Raw genomic sequence first — 19,377 nt, 5'->3', positions numbered from 1 at the left:
AAAAATTTTCGGGGGATCCGATTGATTGATCGATTGATTAATTGATTTAGCCGAAGGTTAAGAGTCTTTGACGTCTTACTGTATTATAGATTAATTAGACTGCAAAATGGCTATTACGGAACTTCCTGAGCCAATATCACGTGAGGAGATGAAGAAAAATGAAGTGCCGATCGCCTTCAGAGATAGATGTGCTGGGCTATTGATCCCCCTTAACAAGTGCAGAAAGGAAGGATGGTACATGCCATGGAATTGTGTCGAAGAGAGACATGACTATGAGCACTGCCAGTATTTGGATTTCAAGAGAAGAGTTAGAGAGTTGGAGGAGTTTAAGAAGGCCAGAGACGCCAAGAATTGACGCACGGTTCGGTTCTTTCATGTCTATTATTCTCCCTTACGCATCCATTTATTTATTTATTTATTTTCAATTACCTATTGATCAATCATCCCCGTACGGATGCAACGTAAAGGATAAAAGCAACCCGGTTATGTATCTATGGTGCAGACTGGTTATAAAGTAATTAATTGGCGTGGTAAAAAAAAAATAAGTGGATTGATCGAACCCAGGGTCGAACTGGGGACTTTCTGCGTGTTAAGCAGATGCCATAACCAACTAGACTATCCGACCAACTACAAGGAACTATGTTTATGCTCTTATAATGAGGTGTGAATGCCCTTTAGTTGTTTTAACTAGTTTCCACTTTAATATGTTGACTCTTTGACAATTTTTGCCCTGCAACTCATAATAGTTTAGAAAATTATCCTGTTATTTAGGAGTTTGTCTTGAGAGTGTATCTCAGGGAGATGCAATCTTTTGAGACTTAGCCATGCGCAATAACTAGAAAAAGGCATAAATCTGTTTACCTTCCAACTTAATATCATTTTTACAGAAGTTCAACAGAGTTTAATCCGACAAAGTCTCTGTATCCCTTAGGCAAGTATCCATCTTAATGAGGAAATCTATTCGAGATCTCAGATCTCTAAGAAAAAAATTTTTACCTGAAGAGAGACTTTTACTTCTACCCACGATACTCTTTCTTGTTTTACTTTCGCTATGGCAGACAAGTTAGAAGAATTAATCAAGTGGTCCAAAGAAAATGGCACTTATATAGATGATCGTATTTCCTTCCAGAATATTTCAGGAAGAGGTATATCGGCGGTGATCAATGCTGACATTAACAGTGGAGATAATCTTATCAAGGTTCCCAAGGGTATCTTTCTCACTCCAGATCTAGCTCTTAGATACTTCGGATCGCATTGGAAGACAACTCATGATCGTAATGAACAATTGCAATTACTGTTGGCCAGACTCAAGTTCGAAAAAGAGGATACCATAGTGGATGGTGTTAACATCTCTAAGAAAATGGCTGCATATATTGATTTCTTACCTGACCAAGGTAAGGATATTGGCTTGCCTTATTTTTGGAACGAGGAAGAAAAGGACATGCTCAGAGGTACTGATGCCATTATATTTTTGCAGAGGTTCATGGATGCAATAGTGGATGAATGGTACAATTCAGTGACGGGACTTGAGGGAGTGACTTTATCCCAGGACATGGAGAAATTCTACAAGGACTATAAAAAAGGATACTATAAAAATGGAACGTTTGTTTTTTTGGATCAGCCAATCAAGTCTTGGACTAGTTTCCCGGCATATCTTTGGGCGCATTGCATATTTGCATCAAGAGCTTTTCCATATGTGCTGATCGATCCACATGAAAAGAAGGTACATAAAGCATTTCTTTTGCCAATCATGGATCTATTAAATCATGAAATTGGTTGCAATGTTCGTTGGGACTACAATGATGATGAATATGTTAGCTTTACAGCCCGAGAATCGGCTGATAGAATGAAAAATGGACATGAACTCTTCAATAACTACGGTAATAAGCCTAACTACCAGCTGCTTTTAGGCTACGGTTTTGTTATTCCCAACAATACATTCGATATTACTACCCTTACCTTGAAAGTAGATAAGGAAACGGTAGAAGGAGCTCGTATGTTTGGTGCTAAGCTACCCGAAGATGCTTCAGAGCTAGGTATCAATTTTGAAATTAGCAGACAGGACATCTTGCCTGAAGGACTTGTAGATTTCTTTGCATATGTGGTGAGACTGAAGAGTGAGGATGGTATGTATACTACGAGAATGAAGTTGGAAGGCGTGATCAACTTGAGAGCCATTCTTGAGACTAAGGTGAAAGTTTTCAAGAATTTCAAGATGCAGGTCAGTAGTTGGACCTCACCTTGTGTGGCTAGGGCGATCAAGACATACAGAACGTCTCAGAAAACGATGTTTCAGAATGCCATCGACGAGACCAACCGGTTAGAAAAGACATTGTTGAAGCAATACAAGCCGCTTTCCTTTAAGGAGGTGGTCAAGCAGGACACAGTATTTTTCAACTCCCTTCTTTTAACATTTGGTGTGATGAACTATGACGATCTTATAAAGAAGAAGCTCTTAGATCAGGCTGTGCTTTTATGGATAGTGAGGAATGCAAACAAGAAGCATTACAAAGACATGGATCAACAGATATTCCCCGACTTTATCTATGATACTTTCTCCGACGTCAAAAAGATGGTACCAATTACCAAGGAGGATGTTATAGAGTTCAGAAATATATATAGTTCTCTCTTTCCCGCTCTCACAGAGAGAATCCCTGAGGTTTACAACGTGGGTGATTGGAGCCCCAGAAACTTTATTGTGGCGGGCACAGTCTGTGATAGACTAACTTTCAAAAGGCCATCGAACAGTGAGGTGTTTTTCCTAGAGAAGAAGAGTATTTGATGGGTAATATACAATGGTACATAGTTGATGACGATTTGTATAATAATACGGTGTAAGGATGCAACATTCATATTTATTTTCTTCATTTTCGCGAACACCTCGATTTGAAGTGGAAGCTGAAGTTCAACTAATACTTTATGTAGGAGCATCATTTGTTGTGAGCGACATACTATCTTCAATTACTAATAACATGGCACCAGAACGCTCTTCTGCTAAAGTGCCCTCCTCACACACACTATGGTCACCTTATGATACAATTAAGGATGTGGCGGATGCTCTTGGGGTGACGAATCAAATGAACGAGGAAGTGGCTAAAAATTTGGCCATGGATGTCGAGTATCGAATTCATGAGATCCTCGAGCAGGCGTTGAAATTCATGCGCCATGGTAAACGAAAAACACTTATTGTGCAGGATGTTGATCGTGCTATGAAGGTATTAAATCTAGAGCCCTTGTATGGTTATGATGTATCCAGACCTCTTGTGTTTAAGGAGGCTATGGTGGGTCCTGGCCAGAATTTATACTATGTCGATGATGACGAGATTGACTTTGAAAAGATCATCAACCAGCCGTTACCTAAAGTACCACGCTTCACCTCGTGTACTGCACATTGGCTTGCCATCGAGGGTGTGCAGCCAACTATACCTCAGAATCCTAGCCCTGCAGAAATACGCCAGTTACCTCCTGCGCAGCGCGGCTCTATGTACAACATGTTGAGTCTTAACAACGAGGATATTGCTCTTGTGACGAATCCTAAAACTGGAATAACTACTTCAGAGCAACATACAGAATCGACAAAGAAAGAGATGGAGGTCAAACCTCTTGTGAAACACGTTCTTTCCAAGGAGCTTCAATTATACTTCGATAAAGCCATTGCTGCTCTAGTGGACGATTCAAATGAGTCATTGAAGGCGGCTACTTTGGAGTCAATCCGTTCTGATCCGGGCTTGCATCAACTTGTGCCCTATTTCATTCAATTTGTCGCAGAGACAATCACTCACAATCTCCAAAATATCGATCTACTCACCAACATGTTAATGGTGATCTATTCTTTACTCACCAACAAATCGATTTATCTGGATCCTTACATTCATGCATTAATGCCTTGTGTCCTAACTTTACTCTTGGCCAAGAAGATAGGCCCTCCCCAAGGGACTCCGGAAGAATTGGAGCAGCATCTTAAAGTGCGTGAACTATCATCCTCATTGCTTGAAAAGATAATCTCTGAGTATGGCTCTTCTTACAACACATTGAAACCAAGGGTTACTAGAACTCTTATGAGAGCGTTTCTAAGTAATACCACCAAAAACTACGCCAGCACCCAGTTCGGTGCCATCAAAGGTATGAAATCCTTGGGTCCCGAGGTGATTCGAATCATTCTTGTGGCCAATTTGAAAAATTGGTCTACGCTCGTTCTTGGGCATTTTGAGAAATCAGACAAAAACAGAAAGATACTCATTGACCAAGTCATACAGTGTCTTGAGGTACTCGCTCAAGATGGTAGGCTAGTGGTGAAGGATCAGAACAAAAGCAGCAATGAAATCACCGATGAAATGAAACAGAAGTTGACCGGTAGAGTCGGACAGACTGTAGCCGAAGCCATTCTTGAGCTTGATAATGCTCAAGAAATTTACTACGGTATCTTCTTCGGTGAAGCTTGACTTAATGTACATTTTATTTCTATTAAATATATAATCTTATTATTTTCATTCACTTGAAGCTAAGTTTCCGCCTTGTATGCTTATGTTCGGACATATAACTGTTGATAGTTTTAGTAGAAGCTTCATCCTCTGATCTGATAGGCGATGAAGTCAGTATCGGAATCTTAGGTTTAGGTAGATGACCATCGATTGGTGAAGAGGATACATACTCTGCTCCTGATGCTTCTTTATGTATTTGTGAAGATGATGCGGTTGTTTTCATTCTCAGAGGAGAAGAGTTTAGAGGCGATGAGTCAACAACCATAGTCTCTGTCGGTTTTAAGCTCTTGGATAATTTAACAGAAGGAGTAGCCTTGATGAAAGGTGAAGAAGACTCTATTGATGCCTCATTAAGAGGATGCAAAGGTGATGACTTCTGTACGACCTCGTTACTCCGAATGTCATAGTGACGTTTCTTTAGTGGAGTCACCTTAATTTCGGTGACCTCCTTCTTAGCCCCCTTCCTGGAATCAGATCTCTCCGGAGGAACCAATTTTCTTTTTCTGCTGTGATTGAATATAGAGTTCTCACTATTCGTAGGAAGAGACGGGGGTGGTGACTGCGAACCGTGCTTGAATAATTGCGAGAAAGACGTTGTTTTCACCATTTCAAAAGTCTTTTTAGACAAATCTTCTTGAGAAACAAAACTGGACGACGTTCTTTTGAATTTAAGTCCTGGTAATCCAGCCAGACTACTTGTTCTTCTAGCGATCCTGGGCCTTGAATAGTCAGAAAGACTTTGAGAGCTGCGGCGAGAAGATTGCTGAGATTGCTGAGACTGCTGGGACTGCCGAGAATGATGTTTGTGATGGCTACGATGACGCTTGGTATGTTGTGAAGGTGAAAGTCCCTTGGATCTTTTTACTAGTTCCTTCAGAAGCCTGTGATGTTTCTTAGCATAGAAAGGAATTACACTTGTCTTGAGAAATACGAATGAAGAGTCGTCACTCTTTTCGGTTACTCCCAAGATGGCATCCCAAACGCAGAGTCTGTCAAATAGGCCTCTGATCAACCTGATTATGGACTCCTTGTCAAGAGCAATAGGCTGCTGTGATACTATTCTTCTAAAATCTGTAGTAAATTGAGTATCAACAGGAATGGCAGTACCAATAAAAGTTGGCAGAAGTCTCTTTTTGTGTCCAACTAAGGCTGAACCAGATCTAACGAGTCTTGGTCGTTTTGCCATCAAATTAGGACTCATTCTTTTGGCAGATTCACTCCCAATTTCAGTCTCCATCAAATTAAATAGATAAAGTAACTCCAAGCCAAGCAAGATCTGAAGTTTAGCGTCACGAATCTTCAACTTAGTTAGCACAGACGTAAACCCCTCGTTATCTAAAGAAGCCGTCTTACCGCACATTTCATGAAAAAAGTCAAGCCTATAAGTAAGTTCCATTGGATCAAGCAGAATCTGGTTGTCGATCCACTTCTCCTTGAAAATATCCATGCTGAAATCATCATCGTTAACCATTTGAGTGAAGCTGTGACGCTTGTCAAATAATGCTATAGAACCAATCACTAACTGTGATATACTGTCCTTGGAAAGTTGGGTATTGGAATGAGATAGTATCTGAACTCTTGGTAGCGTTGATTTAGTAAAAAACTCAAGGGGCATTGACTGCTTGTAAAGCATGGTGAAATACCTGGTACCGAGGAATTCTTGGGGGTCTACCGTCTCCACAGAACCCTCAATTTGCTCCAGAGGTGTTGCTTGGAAAGGAGACGGTGCCATTGAGAAGCTGCGTACTATTTCCGACTGCTGAATCTCCGGAGGTATTTCTAACTTGTCACGAATAACAATATCAGTGGATTGAAAGAATTCCAAAACATCAGCAACGGCAAAATCGGTCAGTGATCTAGAAATCTGCTCTTCAATGTCGTTCGGCCCCTCATTCAAATAAAAAATGGCCCACAAAGGAGCTGAAGATGCCGGAACAAGCAGTCCATCTATCTTTTTAGAGTTTCCATTGTGTTCTACTCTAATTCGATAGCCAATGAACGTCGAAGGTAAGTAAGGAGCCCCATCAGAGAACTTTTCTAATTCCCCTCTGGTAAATTCGTCAGGAATTACTATATCCATCGTATCATCTTTGAGAGATAGTGCCCGATCCTTATCATCGCCATTAGTGGTGACTATAGATACAGGATAAACAATTGTCTCAAGCTTTTTTGTGGTTCGCAAACCCTGTGGAAATACCTTGAATGCTCTGGGTAGTTGTGCATTCAAAGACATTCAAAGTGAGGAGAATATACAAAATATAACCGTGAACCAACCTGTATAGTTGACGGAGTTTTGTTATAATTGGATTCGCTCCAAATTTCGCGACTGACCTTGGCACTTCCCTAAAAAAGACAAGAGAGAGAAAAATAGACAAGGGATTCTCTTTGCTCTTCTTTCTTCATTTGGCCTTTTTTATTGCTACAATGACCGAGATTAGAGTTTCCAGTACAAACCAAAATGGTAGTAAAAAGGATGAGACACAGGTTCTTAAAGATTCAAAGACCGTCAGTGTGAATACGCATCTTCGCAGAAAACCCAAATGGATTCCGTTTAAAGCAGAGATCTCAATGAACTCCGAGGACAGTGAAAGTTCGTCTAGACGCCAGAAAAATCTTCGAGTATCAGCAGGGAGTTTTACTCAGCAGCAGAAGCAGCAACAATTGCGAGGACGAAGGGACTGCGATCATTACCAGCGCGATACCTGGTCTCGTTTGCCTCGTGGAGACAAGAGGAAGACCTATAACAATCTAGTTGGAAGATATAAAGAGATTGATAAGAATCTTCCTCGCTATAATATTCTCAATCATTCAACAAACTCCGAATCTGGAGAAAACGGGTCTATCGACGAGTTTATAACTCCCTTCACATCCCTTTCAAGGCCTACTCTATCTTCATCTCCTTCTACTCCGCAGTATTACCAATACTACCAATACTATCCTTCTTTGAACGTTCCTATGGAACCACCTTTATCTGCACAGTCAATTTGTTCAGACGGCCTGTACTCTTCTCCCCAGCCATATCCTTGGTGTGATGGTTCTTTAGCGTACCCTAATCATTATGGTAGTCCTGGGTATGGATACACTGGATATCCCAATTATATTGGTGGTGGAACGGTAGCTCCTCCGTATGGGTACATTGTTCCTATGTCTTCCAGCTCCCAAGAATCTGCAAAGTTCTTTTCGCCAACTTTGTCATCTCAATTTTGCTACTTTGATGGCCTCAGTACTGAAAAGAGAAACCCGACGGAAAGGCCAAGGTCGAAGGAAAGCAAATCAGCCAAATTGGCTAGACAACTAAACTACTATTTTTCAGTGGACAACCTCTGCAAAGATCTTTATCTTAGAGAGCACATGGATGATGAGGGATATGTGAATCTCAGATTCATTTTCGGCTTCTCCAAAGTGAAGAATTTAGTTGGAAGGGATTTCAATATATTACGTGAAACAGCAAGGAACATGCAGCAGTTACAAATAGTAGGAGATGGTAGAGAGTGCAAAGTGAGAATTAAAGATGGATGGGAGAAATGGGTGACAATAGCTCATCCAAGAAAAAGGCCCAGCAGAACTGTAGTGTAGGATATATTTTGAATATATATTTATTCCGAAAAGTTGTAATAGAACAAAAAAAATGCAGACCTTAATGAAACTTACTGTTAGCCTTAAAAGATTCGCTTGTCAAACAATCCAAGTAACTGCAATCTGCGGGCATTGAATTGCTTGAATTGAGAAGAGGTGGCTATTTTGTAGTCATCAGGAGACGGTTTGAAAAGCTTGGAATGTGAATGTGATTGAGGTGCAAAACCATCAGACTTGAAACACTTGGAAAGTTCATTATGGAAATTCGCTAGATCCTCATTAACGATGGCCTTGGCATCAAATTGTCCACCGAACTTCTTGTATGATTTTAGGCTGTCAGAATGAACAAGAACATCCAGTCGTAGACACTCTAGCTTGTCAGTCTCCTTAAGAACAAAGATTTCACCGTTATCGGACCGAGAAATGATCTTCTGATAGATGGTAGCAAGAGGAGAAAGCGCCCAATATTCAGCATTCGAGAATATCTGTGAGTTGATCGAGTGTAGATCGTCAATAAAATGACGGAATTTGAGATCAAACCCGGATAGCAAGGAACGGACAAAACAACTATTACTCAAAGAATCCGAAAAGTTGCTTGCGTGAGTCAAACTAACCATCTTCTTGAAGTCGTTGAGCTCTCTGAACAGGGAGATGAACCTTTGATGCATGTGAATAAGAAGAAGAGAGTAGTTGGATCTGTTATGTAGTTTATCTAGCAATGCAATGTTGAGGGTATAAAGAGGTTTGAGACAGGACTCGTAGACGGAGATAAAAGTGGCAGGGTTGTTAATGGGAAGGGACAAGATGGAAGGAGTAGATGTTTCCACAATAGCGTTAAGTGTGACGCTGGTCGTTTCAACAGAAGTCGAGCTATCGCTCTCGATCGGAGGATAAAAAGCCTGCAATGTGGACATTTGATGTTTATAAAAAGATGTATAAAATGTTGCAAAGAATAATAAGAGAGGTGTAGAATGAAGCTGATAGAAAGAATAATTAAATGAGTCGTTAATGTGAGCCTCGAACAAATTGGCAGATGACTCAGTCGCGATGACAGCTTGTTTCAGGTCGATAGACGCGACTGAATACGTCAAGGAGAAGGCTTATTGGCACTTGGGGCGGGTTCGTCTCCAATCTAGGTGGGATTCAGAGAGAAATCTAAATGATATGAAGGTATAGGAAAGAATATCCATAATCCATTTAAAGCGCTCTTTCCGTTGATCAGCTAGCACGGTCTCTCAATCGGCACGATTGAACAAATGGCACGTGCGCACGGTATTGCCTAATTAGGAAACTTAAAGTGCAGGCACAATGCAGCTAGTCATTTTGGTAGCAAAGATGCAAACAGTCAAAATAAAGGTACCAACAAATACACGTGGCTAAACATCTTCCATTCAAATCCTGAAGATTAATGTCTTGTGACAGAAAATATGCAGCAAGTTATGAAATTGGGTAACTTAAATGTTTAATATTCAAGTAGTTAAAGTCAGTCAACAGATATCTACTCTAAACAGTCATCAGGGTCTTTGGGGTATCATTCACAAACTTATTGAACTAATGTCTGCAATTCAAATATATATTTTATTACCAAGTATTAACCAAGTTGACTCGTTTCTTTTTGTATGGTTATCTTCCATCTATTGAATAAGCCCCACATGTTTCGCTTGACTAATCTCATCTCGAAATCCAAACGCCTCAGCACTTGAGTTCTACTAATATATCTTCACTTTCCCATACTCTTCGAATACTTTCTCTTCTACTATTTCTTTATAATTGTCATGCCGGATCTTGACAAACATAAAGGTTTGTGTGCTATTTTGCCTCCTCCTCCTATTTTCAAGCCCACGTTTATTCAAATGCAGAGCAATTCTTCTGAAAGAAGTCCTAGATTGTCACCAAGAAGTACCGGTCCTTCTGTTTCTCCCTCTGGTATACCTAGTATGACTCTAAATTCGAATTACCTCACATCTTCTTTTGTCTCGAATGAAGAATACAACAATATATTTATTAGGGATTCTCCTTCAATTTCTCCTATGATTTATCACATAGATCCGCCAGCTTCCAATGTCTCCATTCCACTGATAGCAAGCAACAATCGGAATCATACCAGAAAAAAAAGAAGATCGTCGCAGGTCTCCACCAAGGTGGCTACGGAAAAGAAACATAAAAAGTTGAAGACTCAGCACTCTTTAATTGAGAAGAAAAGACGGATAAAGATGAACAGAGAATTTGAAGCTCTCAAATTTATGGTTCCTGCTTGCAGACTTAATATTTTGAATGGCTTGTGTGAAAATAGTTTTGAAGACTTGAATATGATACACAAGCTCACTATTCTCCAGTCGACCGTCGAATACATTAAATATCTCCATCTGATGATCAAACTTTTGAAGTTACAAATGCTCACACCTGCTGAGACTAGATCCCTGTTTAAGAGATGGTTCGAGCGGAACGAAAGCTTAAACTTTGTAGATTTTGATTTGGATCTCCAGAACTACAGGAATATCGATCATGAGTTTCATTTTAAAAAATTGTTTTTAGAGATCTGGAGAAACGATGGCGAAGTTCCATCTGACAGAATAGATCTCATTTCTCAAGAAATTATTTCCATTATGAAAGGAAACGACCACAACCCGGATAGTGATGCTAGCAAGAAATCAAAAGAAGAACGGAAATATGACGCAGAAAGGGAAGAAGAAAACAATATGCAGCGTAATGGAGATGATAGCATGAACTCTAACGCACCTCTGACGTTACCAACGTCTCCTCCTCAGACAATTCACAGTCCCAGAGATTATCTTTTCAATGAACGCAGTAACTTCTCATCATTTTCTTCTATACGGAGTGCGCATAGGGTGGAAACGTTTACCCCACAGATTTCGTTCGAAAGAGGAACTAGATCTGACCAGGAAGCGCTTCTACCCTCGTTTGAATTACCTCTTCCTGCCATTATTAGCAGTTCTGAGTTTCCTCAATCATTAAATTCCAGCGTCAGTTCACCCTTGGTGTCAGAATCATGTCAAATGCATGCTATCTCATCCCCGATGAAGAGCTTCTTTGAAGAAATCCATGAGGTTGAACCTACAAGGCCAAGCGGTCAGGCCATGCAAGCCGCAACAACAGTATCTGCCAACTCACCAGCTTCAACTACTGTAGCTGTGGCATCGGGTCTTTCAGTATCTTTGAAGGAGAGAGATGGAAGGTTTAGTATTAAAAGCTTACTAAACTGACTGCAATTATGGTCATCCTTGCTACATTCAGTATGCTTTCTTTTTTTTGATTTATGTACTTTTTTGGAACGAATCATGGATAGTGATATAATCATTCGGGGGTGCCACATCAACCAGGAGGTATGGTGAGATGAGATGACTGCCACTCTATTTCCAGATTGAGAACACCACTGTGATTGTTGGCGAGGTATCACACGTCGCAAAATTCTTGAAAATTCCAGCAGTAACTTTACCCACAAACAGTTTAATTTTAGAAGCGCCACCATAAAAGCTATGATTCATGTATTGTGATCAGCGACACATTGAGAATCATCGAGAGTTGTGGAGATTTTTCTCGACTCTTTTATTTCCTTTTTAGGAAGTCCGCACTCATCTCGAGAAAATTGACATTTCCCACAATCGAGGATTTTCTCCGGTATATAAGCAGGTGCTTGTTCACCTGTTTAGACAACTCTTCAGTCGGTTCCATTTGTTTATACTAAGTTCAATCAAATAATTTCAAATCAAGAATCTTATTAAAACAAAAATGTCTTACTTCTACAACCCATTCTATCCTTCTCCATTTTATGACTTCTTCGATGATATTTCCAATGCCGTCGAACAAGTGAACCAGTCATTAGCTACAGATCCAAATGTTGCTGCCAGAAAAGCACTTCAGGGCAAGAACAATAATAAGGCGGTGTCGAAGGCTCCACGCCAGCAGGCAGCTCAAAAAGTTGCCAAGAATGCTCCAGAAAACCGGTCATTGATTTCATCTGTCTTTGGCGATCCATTCTTTGGCAATGATCTCGTTGAAAGCACGATCACTCCTGCAATTAACATCCATGAGAATGATAAATTTTATAGTTTGAAGGTGTCTACTCCAGGTGCAGTCAAGGAGAATTTGACCATTGATTTCAACAAGGATGAAAATCAGTTGATAATCAAAGGTGAAATCCCTGCTGAGGAGACTGATGAAAAGAACGGTGATGCCGTTGTTCACACAGAGATTCCAGCCGGTAAGTTTGAGAGAAGATTATCCTTGCCTCTCACTGTTGATGGTGAGAACATTAAGGCTACTTTCGAGAACGGTATCTTAGCTTTGGAGGTTCCAAAGGCTAAGAATGCTAAGAAGCTTCACAGAATCGAAATCTCCGAATCTGAAGAATATTCTTCTAAGCAATGAGCAAGAATAAGTTTGTTATTTATTTTGTCATATAGTTTAATCTATTGGTTTTGTTGAATGGTTTAAAAGTAGTTATGTAAAAACAAAATGCCCTCACTCAGATTTGAACTGAGGATCCCCACATTACTAGTGTGATGCCTTACCAACTTGGCCATAAGGGCTTTTTCTTTGAAAAAAGTTTTGCAGTTCTATTCGAGGATAGTATTGTATTATCCGATTACCACTATAGGAAGAGCAAATTCAATGACGCTAAAGTACGAATGATTTTTGATTAATATTCAATCTTTAAAAAACATCAGTATGTTTGATCAAGCCAAAAGAAATATTTTCAAAGGACATTCCGAACACAATGTACTCATTCTCTGCATTCTATCCAAAATTTTTCCCATCTACAGAGCCAAGTACATTTGCTCAACAGCTATTGAATGCAATGTTTTCTAACTGCCAATTTTTAATCCGCTCAAGCCATTTTGCTTCAACCAGAGCTGCCTCATTTCAGTTTAGGTACAAAACTTGCGTCACTCACGTGATCAAAGAGCCTCTCTCGCACAAAGAAAAACATTAATTTGTTGCGCAGAGTTCAGAAGCAAAATTTAAGAGAATGCTCACACTTTGATAACACTCGGCATACATCGTTCTTTCGGTTGCCGTGCCTTTTTCTTTTTCTTACTCCGTCAATACAATTCACGCATAATTATGTCGAGCCGTCGCAAAACGATACTTAAGGTGATCATCTTGGGAGATTCGGGTGTTGGAAAGACGTCATTGATGCAACAGTTCATTAATGGGAAGTTCTCCCAGCAATACAAAGCGACAATTGGTGCAGATTTCCTTCCAAAAGAGTTGAATATCGATGATAAACAGGTAACCATGCAAATTTGGGATACTGCAGGACAGGAAAGGTTCCAAAGTCTTGGCGTTGCATTTTACAGGGGTTCAGATTGCTGTGTTCTAGTGTTTGATGTTACCAACACCAAGTCCTTTGAGAATTTACAAAGTTGGAGGGATGAATTTCTTATCCAGGCCAACATCAAGGACCCTGATAACTTCCCCTTTGTGGTGATAGGAAATAAAATCGATGTTGAGGAGAATAAGAGGATGGTTAGCTCCAAGAAAGCTCAGGCACTATGTGCTAGCTTGGGAAATATACCTTATTTTGAGACCAGTGCTAAAGAGGCAGTTAACGTGGAGCAGGCCTTCGATGTTGTTGCCAGATGTGCACTACAACAGGAGGAGAGCTTGGAATACAGTGACGATTACACTGATGCCGTCAACATCCATGTCGATGGTGACAACAGCAGCTGTGGATGCTAGCGGCTTCATCTTGTGTTGTGTTCATCTTTTTTCTTTGTATTAGTTCGGCATTTTTGAGTCTAGGTTACCGATTCGTATCGATAAGGCTGTAGTGATAGGCTCTACTTTGCTCAGCCACATATTACTTATCGCTTCAGCCACACACGTTTCAAGTAATCAGAACAAGCCACTTTAATATGATAATTTATTTGCCTACAGAAAAAAAAAAAATATTGGTATATCTCAACAGGAAGGAAAAAGTTAGGGAATAATAGTTTGTCATCATAGTTGTACTCTTTGTTCTCCTCTTCTCTTGCGATCCTTGCCTCTTTGTTTTCGACTCTACTGTATAACTCATACGTGGTTTTCGGAAAAACAAGGTAGAATTCCGGAAGAAATAGATATTAGTAAATGCCATCAACGTCTACATTATCTACACCGGAAGTGCAAACGCCCGGAATCCGGCCAGGTTCCAGCGCTGGCAATGGCAAAGGCGTCAACTTGAACGTCGTGCTCACTTGTCCCGAGTGCAAGGTTTATCCGCCTGAGTTGATAGAGCGTCATAGTGATGGAGATATTGTCTGTGCGCTCTGTGGGTTGGTGTTAAGTGATCGAGTGATCGATTCTCGTTCTGAGTGGCGTACTTTCAACAACGACGACCAGAATGGAGACGATCCTTCGCGTGTTGGTGAGGCTTCTGCATCTGTGTTGGCGTCGGACCAACTATCCACAGTGATTGCCAATACACAAGACGGAAGTAGGGTGGCTCGAGAGCTCAATAGGACACAAGGTAAGTCCGTTGCTGACAGGAAGGATCACGCTTTGCAGGCTGCCTATGCCAAGATCAGCCAAATGTGTGACGGTTATCAGTTGCCTAAAGTTGTTCAGGATGGTTCGAAAGAAGTGTACAAGCTTGTGTATGATGACAAGATGTTGAGGGGTAAGAGCCAGGAGAGTATCATGGCAGCTGCCATCTTTCTCGGCTGCAGAAAGGCCAGTGTGCCGCGCTCTTTCAAAGAGATATGGGCGTTGACCAACGTCCCAAAGAAGGAGATTGGAAAGACTTTTAAAGTGATTAATCAGATCATCAGAAAGAAGAATGCTGAACAGGGTGGTTTGATTACCTATCAGAACGATAACATAGCTACAACACAGACTAACCCTGAGGATTTGGTTGGAAGATTCTGCTCTCACTTGGGTTTGAATCCCCAACTTACTAGTTCGGCCCGTCATATTGCGCGCAGATTGCGTGAGGTTGGAGCTTTGGAAGGTAGGTCACCTACCACCATTGCTGCCACCGTCATCTACTTTACTACAATTCTTTTTAAACAACAGATGGGCCTGCAGAAGATCTCGGAGAAGACAGGTGTTTCAGAAGGTACCATCAAGTCTTCATATAAGCATCTGTCTACATCTAAAGACCAACTTATAGATCCAAGCTGGTTGGAATCGGATAAAGTCGATCTCAGCGCTATTAAGGACGAACAGAATATTAATATTAAGTAATATGGGAAGGATTTAATACGAATACAAGATGAGCTTTAAGCTTTTGTACTATAAACAGGTTAAATATAAATAAGATTTCTACTACTTCTGCTTCTCCTTCTCCTTCTTCTCGTGCTCCTCTATCAACTGCTTCTGAATGTTGGGCAAGACGGGTTGATATTCCTTGAACTCCATAGTGAACTCACCTTTGCCTTGGGTGGAGGCTCTCAATTTTGAAGCAAAACCAAACAAGTTGCTCAACGAACAGTCGGAGGTTAAGCTGAACTCGTCCGCGTGGTTGTCAGTATCATGAATGATACCTTGCAACTTGTTGACCAAACCGATAACAGCACCTTGGAATTCAATGGGTGCCGTTATGACGACATCCATTATTGGCTCCAAGATGACAGGTTGAGATTGCAAAAAGGCCTGGGTGAAGGCGTAGTGGGTAGCCGTTCTGAAGGCCAACTCGGACGAATCCACCGGGTGGGTAGCACCATCATCGATGGTCATATCAACACCCAACACCTTGGAACCTACAAGAGGACCCTTTTCACAGCAATCTTCGAAACCTTTCTGACAAGCCATCAAGAACTTCTCACTAATCTTACCACCAACAATCTTAGTCTGGAAGTAGTTTCTGAACTTAATGTCTTCCTCAAGTTTGGCACCAACATCTTCAGGATCGGCCAAAGAAGAGGCTTTCAGATCACCCATAACCTTGGCATACTGACCTGCACCACCGGTCTGCTTCTTGTGAGTGTAATCAAACGAGGCAGAGCCCATAATAGACTCGCGATAGGCAACTCTTGGTCTACCGACTTTACACTCAACGTTGTACTCCCTACGCATTCTCTCAATGTATATCTCCAAATGCAATTCTCCCATACCACTGATAATTGTTTCCTTTGAATCCTTATCGTAGTGAACACGGAATGTAGGGTCTTCCTTCTGGAATCTATTGACAGCTTTCGAGAAGTTTGCAGCACTTTCTGAGGCTGGATGAACGGACAACGAAACCACAGCATCAGGAACAAACATAGATGTCATAGTGTAATTAACGTTACCATCGGTGAAAGTGTCACCAGACGCACAGTCAATACCGAATGTGGCACAGATTTCGCCGGCGTTGATCTCGTCTGCATCTTCCATCTCTTCCGAGTGCATACGAACCAAACGAGCCACCTTAACACGCTTACCGCTCTTAACATGAGTCATCATTTGACCTTTTCTAAGCTTGCCCTGATAAATACGTAAGTAGGTTAATTGACCATACTTACCCTCTTCAAGCTTAAAGGCTAAAGCCACCATGGGCCTCTCAGCAGAGGGAACCAAAGTAACGGGTGCTTCATCGTGTTCGATATCCAAGGCCTTGTTGAGCACCTCCGAAGGGTCTGGAAGATAATCGCAAACGGCATTCAACACCGGTTGAATACCCTTGTTCGCTAAAGCAGAGCCCATCAAGACTGGAGTGAATCTGCGGGCAATAGTAGCATGACGAATGGCACTCTTAATTTGCTCTATTGTTGGCTCGACCTCATCAATGACGCATTCAGCAATGTCATCATCAACGTCGGCCAAAGTTTCTATTAGAATTTTTCTTTTTTCCTCAACTATCTGCTTGAGATCTTCAGGGATCTCTTTTGTAACTCTCAACTTCTCACCCTGAGAGCCTTCGAAATAGACGGACTGACGATCAATGATATTAACAACACCTTTGAACTCCTTTTCAGCACCAATAGGAACCTGGATAGCAGCAGCAGCCATATGAAGTTTACTGTTAATCTGACTAACGGCTCTCCAAGGATCGGCCCCCATACGATCCATCTTATTAATGAAGGTGACTCTAGGAACGTTATAACGTTTCATCTGACGATCCACAGTCACAGTCTGTGACTGGACGCCGGAAACAGCACAAACAATCAAAACGGCACCATCAAGGACACGTAAAGCCCTTTCAACCTCGATGGTAAAGTCTATGTGACCAGGGGTATCGATCAAGTTCATATTATACTGATGACCGTCTTTATCCCACGAACAGTAGGTGGCAGCAGACTGAATAGTGATACCTTTTTCACGCTCGAGATCCATGTGATCCATCTTGGCACCTACGCCATCTCTGCCACGCACATCATGAATAGCTTTAATTCTACCAGTGTAGTAAAGGACCCGCTCAGTAAAAGTGGTTTTACCCGAATCAATATGGGCCGAAATACCAATGTTTCTGATATTGGAAAGACTCTCAGTGTCTTCGGCAGTTAGCTCTTTGCTAAAAATATCCATTTCGGCCTTTTCTTCCTCGTAGTCTTTACAGATAGCCGAGGTATGGAACAACCGAGAACGGTTGAGGGTATGAGACTTAAAGGTCATCGCAGCAGCTTCAGAAGCACAAACCAACGAGGATATGGATGTTCTGGAAGAACCCCTGCTCCCTCGTATAAGCACAGAGCTTAAAAGTAGTGGCAGTCTCCCAAAGATCATCGTTAATTGGAATAGGAGAGACAAAGAGTCAAGTTGTTGAAGAATCGTGAATTTCCATAGTGAAGAATTAAAATTTTTAGGAGCCTCGGACAAAGACGTCATGATTGTAACTTACACGTGATTCACCACTTATATTCATATACAAAGATATCCTAAATTTCCTTACAATACATTAACGAGTGCAGCAGCAGCTGCACCGAGTCCGAAAATACCGATAACGCCGACTGCAGTGGCTGCGCCTGTAGAAGAGGACGAGGAAGACTTACTTGAGGAAGAAGCAGAAGTGGAACTGGAGCCAGAACTGGAGCCAGAATTGGTCGACTTGGAAGAAGAAGTCCCATCCTCATCACCATAATCAGAATATGAGTAGTAATTGTCATCAGTAGCATTGAAGCAGGTAAGAGCGTTTTCCGTGACCTTGAACACGGACTCCTCGACAAACTTGATATCGGCACAAGCATAATGAGTCTCATTACTTTCATCTTCCAAGGCCATATACATCAATTGAATGGTTGCCACATCACCGGTGTTGATAGAAGAAGGCTGATCTGGCATGTAGAAACATGTATGACCAATATCGATGTCGTTGGTGACGTTGCCGTTGGCCCACTCGTCGAAGTCCGAATTGTCCTTAGGATCTTTCTTATACGAGATCTTTAAAGAGATACTCCAAGCTTTGTCACTCTTAGCGACGAGAGAAACAAAACCGTCGTCGATAGGAAAGTCTGTTCTATTGACGACACTTGCATAAGAACCGCAAGGTGCGATGATCTCAGCTTCTTCTGACCATTCTCTGTCGTCAGGGAATAGCATGGCCACCTCTCCCATAGAGTTGGCAAACTCAGAGCCATGCTCCAAGGCCAAGGACTCGGCAAATGCTGCTGGATTTGCATCAGCATCACCGTTAACTACTGAAGCAACGATGGCTAGCACGAAACAAATCTGGAATCTCATCGTTTCAAATTGCTAACACTCTTCAAATCCGATCCTGAAAAATAGTGATATCGACGATGCAAGCTACAGCCAGACCTGCAAGGGATCCCGAGCACTTTTTAAATGAACGTATTTCCGAATCGAACTCCAACCTGCATGAGATAACTCTTCCGTCCTATTGCCGTTCCTCTGTCTAATCAGTTCTTCCTTTCTTCGTGCAATCTATATTATTCGACTTTGCAGCTTTTCTTCGCAAACTGATTTTGTTGTCTATACTCCTCTTGAATACATAAAGATTATCACTGCGTAGAGCCAATGAAAACAGGTATATATTATCAAGTTCAAGGCCAATTTGCAGAACTTGAGGAATAATGATAGCGATTCTGTACCTTGGCTATTGTTAAGATTGGGGTCTTCAAACCATCGTGTATTACTAGTAGCATCTGCCTGTGCTCCGTTCAAATTCTCCCACTGTGAGCATCCGACACTTTTCAATACTGAGTTGGTTAAATTCAATAGGATCGTAGACACCAAATAATAAATCAAGAAGTGTGTCAGAAATCCTAATACAAATATTCCATATCCTAATTGATACCTGCTTCCGAGCATGTCGACTCTGCAGTACTCAATATACTCTGTAAGCTCCTTACATTCAATTGATGGGTGTTCTCCAAATAAACCAGGAATACTTTCAAGGATTGCATCTTCTTCATTTCCGGAAGAGAGCTTGAAAGCTTTT

At 41.3% G+C, this 19,377-nt stretch overlaps 12 protein-coding genes and 2 non-coding genes across 14 annotated transcripts; 8 read left to right on the top strand and 6 right to left on the bottom strand.

Moving 5' to 3' along the window:
• Positions 1 to 106: 106 nt before the first annotated feature.
• On the top strand, positions 107 to 355 carry FOA43_001376 (uncharacterized protein; the record flags this gene model as incomplete). The annotated part of the gene is made up of 1 exon (XM_038921692.1): positions 107 to 355. The coding sequence occupies one exon, from the start codon at positions 107 to 109 to the stop codon at positions 353 to 355; it is 249 nt and encodes an 82-aa protein (XP_038777620.1).
• A 196-nt stretch (positions 356 to 551) lies between these two features.
• Positions 552 to 625, bottom strand: FOA43_001375. Its single transcript has one exon. It is a non-coding gene; the product is annotated as a tRNA-Val (tRNA).
• A 426-nt stretch (positions 626 to 1,051) lies between these two features.
• FOA43_001374 (uncharacterized protein) lies at positions 1,052 to 2,782 on the top strand (the record flags this gene model as incomplete). Its single annotated transcript, XM_038921691.1, has 1 exon — positions 1,052 to 2,782. One exon carries the CDS (start codon positions 1,052 to 1,054, stop codon positions 2,780 to 2,782), a length of 1,731 nt encoding a protein of 576 aa, XP_038777619.1.
• A 190-nt stretch (positions 2,783 to 2,972) lies between these two features.
• Positions 2,973 to 4,442, top strand: FOA43_001373 (uncharacterized protein; the record flags this gene model as incomplete). The annotated part of the gene is made up of 1 exon (XM_038921690.1): positions 2,973 to 4,442. One exon carries the CDS (start codon positions 2,973 to 2,975, stop codon positions 4,440 to 4,442), a length of 1,470 nt encoding a protein of 489 aa, XP_038777618.1.
• A 49-nt stretch (positions 4,443 to 4,491) lies between these two features.
• Positions 4,492 to 6,714, bottom strand: FOA43_001372 (uncharacterized protein; the record flags this gene model as incomplete). Its single annotated transcript, XM_038921689.1, has 1 exon — positions 4,492 to 6,714. One exon carries the CDS (start codon positions 6,712 to 6,714, stop codon positions 4,492 to 4,494), a length of 2,223 nt encoding a protein of 740 aa, XP_038777617.1.
• A 191-nt stretch (positions 6,715 to 6,905) lies between these two features.
• FOA43_001371 (uncharacterized protein) lies at positions 6,906 to 8,057 on the top strand (the record flags this gene model as incomplete). The annotated part of the gene is made up of 1 exon (XM_038921688.1): positions 6,906 to 8,057. One exon carries the CDS (start codon positions 6,906 to 6,908, stop codon positions 8,055 to 8,057), a length of 1,152 nt encoding a protein of 383 aa, XP_038777616.1.
• Positions 8,058 to 8,140: 83 nt separating this feature from the next.
• FOA43_001370 (uncharacterized protein) lies at positions 8,141 to 8,971 on the bottom strand (the record flags this gene model as incomplete). The annotated part of the gene is made up of 1 exon (XM_038921687.1): positions 8,141 to 8,971. One exon carries the CDS (start codon positions 8,969 to 8,971, stop codon positions 8,141 to 8,143), a length of 831 nt encoding a protein of 276 aa, XP_038777615.1.
• Positions 8,972 to 9,832: 861 nt separating this feature from the next.
• Positions 9,833 to 11,281, top strand: FOA43_001369 (uncharacterized protein; the record flags this gene model as incomplete). Its single annotated transcript, XM_038921686.1, has 1 exon — positions 9,833 to 11,281. One exon carries the CDS (start codon positions 9,833 to 9,835, stop codon positions 11,279 to 11,281), a length of 1,449 nt encoding a protein of 482 aa, XP_038777614.1.
• A 526-nt stretch (positions 11,282 to 11,807) lies between these two features.
• FOA43_001368 (uncharacterized protein) lies at positions 11,808 to 12,446 on the top strand (the record flags this gene model as incomplete). Its single annotated transcript, XM_038921685.1, has 1 exon — positions 11,808 to 12,446. The coding sequence occupies one exon, from the start codon at positions 11,808 to 11,810 to the stop codon at positions 12,444 to 12,446; it is 639 nt and encodes a 212-aa protein (XP_038777613.1).
• An 88-nt stretch (positions 12,447 to 12,534) lies between these two features.
• On the bottom strand, positions 12,535 to 12,607 carry FOA43_001367. Its single transcript has one exon. It is a non-coding gene; the product is annotated as a tRNA-Thr (tRNA).
• Positions 12,608 to 13,142: 535 nt separating this feature from the next.
• YPT7 (Rab GTPase ypt7) lies at positions 13,143 to 13,760 on the top strand (the record flags this gene model as incomplete). The annotated part of the gene is made up of 1 exon (XM_038921684.1): positions 13,143 to 13,760. The coding sequence occupies one exon, from the start codon at positions 13,143 to 13,145 to the stop codon at positions 13,758 to 13,760; it is 618 nt and encodes a 205-aa protein (XP_038777612.1).
• Positions 13,761 to 14,150: 390 nt separating this feature from the next.
• Positions 14,151 to 15,245, top strand: FOA43_001365 (uncharacterized protein; the record flags this gene model as incomplete). The annotated part of the gene is made up of 1 exon (XM_038921683.1): positions 14,151 to 15,245. One exon carries the CDS (start codon positions 14,151 to 14,153, stop codon positions 15,243 to 15,245), a length of 1,095 nt encoding a protein of 364 aa, XP_038777611.1.
• An 81-nt stretch (positions 15,246 to 15,326) lies between these two features.
• On the bottom strand, positions 15,327 to 17,807 carry MEF1 (Elongation factor G, mitochondrial; the record flags this gene model as incomplete). The annotated part of the gene is made up of 2 exons (XM_038921682.1): positions 15,327 to 17,637; positions 17,803 to 17,807. 2 exons carry the CDS (start codon positions 17,805 to 17,807, stop codon positions 15,327 to 15,329), a joined length of 2,316 nt encoding a protein of 771 aa, XP_038777610.1.
• Positions 17,808 to 17,867: 60 nt separating this feature from the next.
• FOA43_001363 (uncharacterized protein) lies at positions 17,868 to 18,796 on the bottom strand (the record flags this gene model as incomplete). Its single annotated transcript, XM_038921681.1, has 2 exons — positions 17,868 to 18,647; positions 18,791 to 18,796. The coding sequence occupies 2 exons, from the start codon at positions 18,794 to 18,796 to the stop codon at positions 17,868 to 17,870; spliced, it is 786 nt and encodes a 261-aa protein (XP_038777609.1).
• Between the last annotated feature and the right edge of the window lie 581 nt (positions 18,797 to 19,377).

Source organism: Brettanomyces nanus, chromosome 1, assembly GCF_011074865.1.
Source record: "Brettanomyces nanus chromosome 1, complete sequence".
In the NCBI taxonomy this organism is placed as follows: domain Eukaryota; kingdom Fungi; phylum Ascomycota; class Pichiomycetes; order Pichiales; family Pichiaceae; genus Brettanomyces; species Brettanomyces nanus.
The sequence above is the reverse complement of the archived record's forward strand: the minus strand, read 5'-3'. Positions and strand labels throughout refer to the sequence as shown.